Source organism: Triticum urartu, chromosome 7A (assembly GCF_056163025.1).
Source record: "Triticum urartu cultivar PI428250 chromosome 7A, HENAU_Tu73, whole genome shotgun sequence".
NCBI classification, from domain to species: Eukaryota; Viridiplantae; Streptophyta; class Magnoliopsida; order Poales; family Poaceae; genus Triticum; species Triticum urartu.
In genome coordinates this window covers 336690877-336696407 of record NC_141879.1, presented here as the reverse complement: position 1 = coordinate 336696407, position 5531 = coordinate 336690877, and the positions used below count along the sequence as shown (strand labels likewise).

General features: G+C 43.0%; 1 protein-coding gene across 6 annotated transcripts; it reads left to right on the top strand.

Moving 5' to 3' along the window:
* The first annotated feature begins 654 nt into the window (after positions 1 to 654).
* LOC147959539 (deoxyuridine 5'-triphosphate nucleotidohydrolase-like) lies at positions 655 to 4434 on the top strand. Of its 6 annotated transcripts, none has more exons than XR_015611936.1 (5): positions 655 to 1128; positions 1838 to 1927; positions 2654 to 2698; positions 3273 to 3908; positions 4034 to 4434. XR_015611936.1 is itself a non-coding variant. In XM_087537285.1 (5 exons), exons 3-5 carry the CDS (start codon positions 2669 to 2671, stop codon positions 4228 to 4230), a joined length of 348 nt encoding a protein of 115 aa, XP_087393411.1. In that variant the 5' UTR covers positions 655 to 1128; positions 1838 to 1927; positions 2654 to 2668; the 3' UTR covers positions 4231 to 4434. The 6 variants fall into 6 exon arrangements, 4 of the variants coding, with proteins under 4 accessions (XP_087393411.1, XP_087393413.1, XP_087393412.1 ...); XR_015611937.1 differs by having other exon boundaries at positions 2651 to 2698; XM_087537285.1 differs by having other exon boundaries at positions 3788 to 3908.
* The last annotated feature ends 1097 nt before the right edge of the window (positions 4435 to 5531 follow it).

Sequence of the window (5531 nt, the reverse complement as noted above, 5' to 3'; positions counted from 1 at the left end):
TGGGAATAGTGCTACTTTATGGTTAATGAAGGTATTGTCTTGGGGCACAAAGTTTCTGAAAGAGGTATTGAAGTTGATAAAGCCAAGGTTGATGCTATTGAAACGATGCCATGTCCTAAGGACATCAAAGGTATAAGAAGTTTCCTTGGTCACGATGGATTTTATAGGAGGTTCATTAAGGACTTCTCAAAAATTTCTCGGCCTCTCACTAATTTATTGCAAAAAGATATGCCATTTGTCTTTGATGATGATTATGTAGAAGCATTTGAAATACTTAAGAAAGCATTAGTCTCTACACCTATCACTACTAGGGAAAACCATATACACAGAATCTTAGCAGTAGCACGGCACAAAAAGAGACGGTACTGCTAATTAGTAGAAGCGCGGGTTGTAAACCCATGCTACTACTAAGTTGATAGCAGTAGCACGGGGTATAAACCCACGCTACTACTAAGTGTTCTCCACCGCGCCTGCCCGGACAAGCAGTAGTAGTAGCGCGCGATATAAACCCACGCTACAACTAACTTGATAGTAGTAGCGCGGTTTGTAAACCACGCGCTACTACTATGTGATCTTCATCGTGCCTCATGCGACATGCCGTAGTAGCAGCGTGGGCTATAAACCCAGCGCTACTACTATAGAACCACCGACGCATGATGCCAAATTCCCCTCCTGACCACTCCGCCCGCTCTTCCTCTCCTTTTTCCTAGGTCCCCGGCGCCGCCACCCAACGTCCCCACCAAGCACCACCCGTCCGCCACCGCTACCGCTTCCCTCTCCCTCTCCACCCGCGCGTGCGCCGCCTCCCCCAGCGCCCCGTCCCCCTCGCCGTCTCCTCCGGCAGACGGGGTCGGCCCCGCGGCGGCGACGCGGGGCGACGTGTACCTAGGGTGGCAGCTCGTGGCCGCGGCCGCGGCAGGCGCCCGCACGCGTGCGCTGGAGGAGGACGTCGAGAGGCGCTGCCTCCACAAGGAGAAGCGGAGGGCCCTGGCTAAGAAGATGACCCCAACACACACTCCCGCTCCCATCCTCTTCTCCCGGATGCAAGCAGCTGCAAGGAAGGGCGCGGCGGCAGCGGCAGCGGCGGCGTCCTTCCACTCCACCGCCGCGACGCTCTCAAAATCCACGGTGCGCCCACCCTGACTTTCCCCATCCATCTCTTTCTCCCTCTTTCTTGTTGCCTGATGACGAATCAATTCGATCCACGCATCCAGTTCAGTTCTCGCTCTCCAAATCCCATTAGGATTGCTATACTAGATAGGCTAGGAGAGCTGACTAGGCTGTAAAAGAGGAATATTTACTGCCCGAGATCATCAGCACAGTCAGCTTAGCAGGGTGATTAGTTTGCACGCTTAAGCAATGGAAGCTCTATTGTGCTGTGCATTTTTCAGGTCCACTGCACATTTGAGCTCTACCTCAATTTCATAATGAAATTCAAATTGGGGGTTCCTTTAATTTCACCCACAAAAAAATGAGTGCCTGGGGGCTTGCCAAATGCCAAGTACAGTAGGATATGCGTGTATTCAATAAAACTATTTGTGATGTGAGCTTGACCATGGTTCTGTAATTATTTTTGCGCAGCCTCGTATCCGGTTCAACGTCCGAGAAAAGCGCACAAACGCGAAGAATGCCCTTAAGAGCATGGACTAACATGACATAGTGTGTTTCCTTTCGCCTGTCGTCGCTGTCGGCAGAGAAAATTCGATGCCAAATCACACCTGATGGCTGATGTAGTGTCTGCACTAGGAAATGAAATTCTAAAGTGACGATTTGTTTATCTTGACTGTATGATTGCTGGACGTGACAACATTGTCTTGTTTGTATCCTGTGTGAGCAGAAGAAGAGGCACAACCAACTGAAGACCGTGCTATGCGGGCGGTGCAAGGTGTTGTCGCACGGAAGGTGTTTGACAAAATGACCAAGTAAGGTAAGAGTGGCTTTCATAGTTCTAGTACTACTTGGTGTTTTTGTTTCTCTCTGTAATGTACTAATGTGAGTCTAATGATTAAATGGGAGGCGAGACGACATCGTCGCTTTGACTCAAACGAACCGTCGGCTCGGCCGCCGCCTGCTGCGACGATCGACCTCCGTAGGTCATTTTCTAGGATTTGATAGGGTTAATGTGACACACTCCCCATAGGTCATTTTCTAGGATTTGATAGGGTTAAGGTGCTACTCTTATCAGGCATGTACTTTATTCTAACCAAATTTGATAGGGTTAATGTGACACAATACTCGTAGGTCATTTTCTAGGATTTGAAAATAACTACTAGTACTTGTGTGCAGGCTGCTAATAGTAGCATACTTGGTTCTAATCAAAATTTCTATTCAATTCAATCCGGAAAGCCACTCTGTTAGTAATACAGAACTAGCATTTATTTAGATTGAAAATATGCAATGTAATTTAATGTGGATTTTTGCCCAGTAATGTGTATTCCTTCTCTTTTTGGTTGCCGGAATTTAAAGTGGTTTTGGAATGTAATTTTCAGTAATGTGTCACTTCTAGTTTACCTGAATATTCTTGTATTCTTATCAGTTTTGTGCCCCATTCTAAAGAAGTTCAGTAAATGTGTACGTCCCATTCTGTAAATACAATATTTTACAAACCATTTAGATACAAAAACCTGATCTTTGTTTTCTTTTTCACAAGAAGCTATTTTTGGCTTACATGAAGGGATGCATGCTCTTCATCTTGCAGGTATGACTCATCCTCGCATTCTTACTCTACCTTTGTTTCCTTCGGCTTCTTGATTCTGAAATTTTAAGATAAATTGTAAGTACTCAGTATCATGTTCTTAAGCAAAGCTACTGTTTTTTTTTCTTGAATTACAGTGTTTTGTCTGACCTATGTATAGTGTCAATAAAATCGAAATTTCAAGATGGAGATACATTTTTTGGTGGCATCTTACATCACAGTCGTTGGTCGTAGGATTTTAGAAAAAACACTATATCAGGAATACAAGTGTTTATGAAACTACTATTGTTGGTTTAGCCAAACACCTCACAGTTTCCAAAACTATAGGTTTGTAGAAACCATAGTATTCTGATTGAGCTAAGCTAGCCGTGTATCTCCACCTGTGGGAGTCAAGGTGCATACACTCCTTGTCTTTTCCACTTTTTAGATTAGATTAAATAACCAGAATTTCCAATCAACTGTAAAAAAAATTAATTACCAATCTGCATGCACAAGACATATATCTTTCTCATCATTTTAAACAGTAACCATTGATACTCCAAGCATACATTTTCTGAGAATTCCTCCATATATGTAGGCTGGCAGCGGTGTTCGCCAATCACCACGGAGAAAGTAAAGATCTCGAGAGGATTCCGTTTGTTTGCTCTATGTATTGTCTTTCGAAGCGCAGGAAAAAACACAAAAATATTCTAGTTTATTTTACTACCTTTTGTAGTAAAAGAAAATGAAAATCACAAAAAAATGTTTGTTTCTCTGCCTTTTGTACTAATGGAGAGGGGAAGTCACAAAAAAATGTTTGATTTTAGGGTCGAGCAGTCAGTTGGTTTGTTGCTCACTCAGAAATGATTTTGGTTTTGGGGGGTTCGATGTGTACATTGTGCATCAGCATACACTGCTAGCTGCCCATGGAGATCAGCACTAAAGAATAAACAAATCCTTGTAATTCTTTCATCTAGGATGTTATGCCGTCTCGAAACTGTCAACCTGACTCATAGAATGATCTTTTTATTTAGGATTCATGGTTATTTTTTCTTTTTCTTGTTATTATGCATTACTATGAGTTCATTGTATTAAGACTCCTTACAACTTTAGGCACCTGAGCTATTTACAGCAGGAGGGGACCCAGCTTCTTCACGGCTCGCGGCAATGTCTCCCATTGATTCATTCGTGCAACAAGGAGGGTACCCACCCTTCTTCACGTCTCATGCAACAAGTAAGGACCAGCCTCTGGCTATTACTATTTATTCGTGTGCATGTGCTAAAAAGTAAGAAAATACCCTACTGGATTTGGACGCTGACGAGCACTAACAAGTTTTCACTTTCCCGACGTGGCCACAGGGGTGATCGACGCGGACTACCGCTGCCTGGTGGGCGTCGTGCTCTTCAACCACTCAGACGTGGACTACGCCATGAAGCCCGGTGACTGCGTCGCACAGATGATTGTCCAGGAGATCATGACGCCGGAGGTCGCCGAGGTGGAGGACCTCGATACCATCGTTTGGGGCGAGCGAGGATTGGGGTCCACCAGCATCTGAACTCCGAGCCTTGGTAGATACATCTAGAGAAGTGGTATCTTTAGGCTACTGGTGGAACACTAGGAAAGGTACCCACCTTTGGTTGTGTGCATTTACAATTAAATGGAATCACGTGATCTCTTGCAATTGAGATGTTCAATGTTGCATCCATGAATGGTGCGATTGTTAAGATGGTCCTGTGACCTTAATTTATTTTGCACTGGACGTGTCTCTGATCTTCATCCATGAATGCTGCATCTAATTTTTATTTTTTTTAATTCTTAATTTGTTAGTAGTAGCATGGGGGAAAAATGTGTGCTTCTAGTATTTAAGATACTAGTAGTGTGTGGTGTAATAGATGCGCTACTACTATGTTATTAGTAGCGCGGGCTTCAAATAGTAGTAGCGTGGGTGGCATCCGCACTACTACTAACTTTTTAGTAGTAGCGCGGGTTGCACCCACGCTACTACTAATTTTAGTTGTAGCGTGATACTAGTAGCGCGGGTACCCGCGCTACTAGTAACCAATTTACCCGCGCTGCTATTAGCCTTTTCCCTAGTAGTGTAATGTTTAGCCACCTGATTGGAACATACCCTTTGAAATTATGTGTGATGCTAGTGATTATGCTGTAGGTGCTTTTCTAGGGCAAAGAGTTGATAAGAAATTAAATGTTATTCATTATGCTAGTAAGACTCTAGACAATTCTCAAAGAAATTATGCTACTACTAAAAAAGAACTCTTAGCAGTTGTATTTGCTTGTGATAAGTTCAGATCATATATTGTTGATTCTAAAGTAACTATTCAAACTGATCATGCTGTTATTAAATATCTTATGGAAAAGAAAGATGCTAAACCTAGACTTATTAGATGGGTTCTCTTACTACAAGAATTTGATTTGCATATTGTTGATAGAAAGGGAGCTGAGAACCCCGTTGCAGACAACCTGTCCAGGTTAGAAAATATTCTTGATGACCCACTACCTATTAATGGTAACTTTCCTCATGAACAATTAAATGTTATAAGTACTTCTCGTAGTACTCCATGGTATGCTGATTATGCTAATTATATTGTTGCTAAGTTTATACCACCTAGCTTCACATACCAACAAAAGAAAAAGTTTTTCTATGATTTAAGACATTACTTTTGGGATGACCCACTTCTTTATAAAGAAGGGGTAGATGGTGTTATTAGACATTGTGTACCTGAGCATGAACAGGAACAGATCCAACGCAAGTGTAATTCCGAGTCTTATGGAGGACACCACGCTGGAGATAGAACTGCACATAAGGTATTGCAATCTGGTTTTTATTGGCCTACTCTC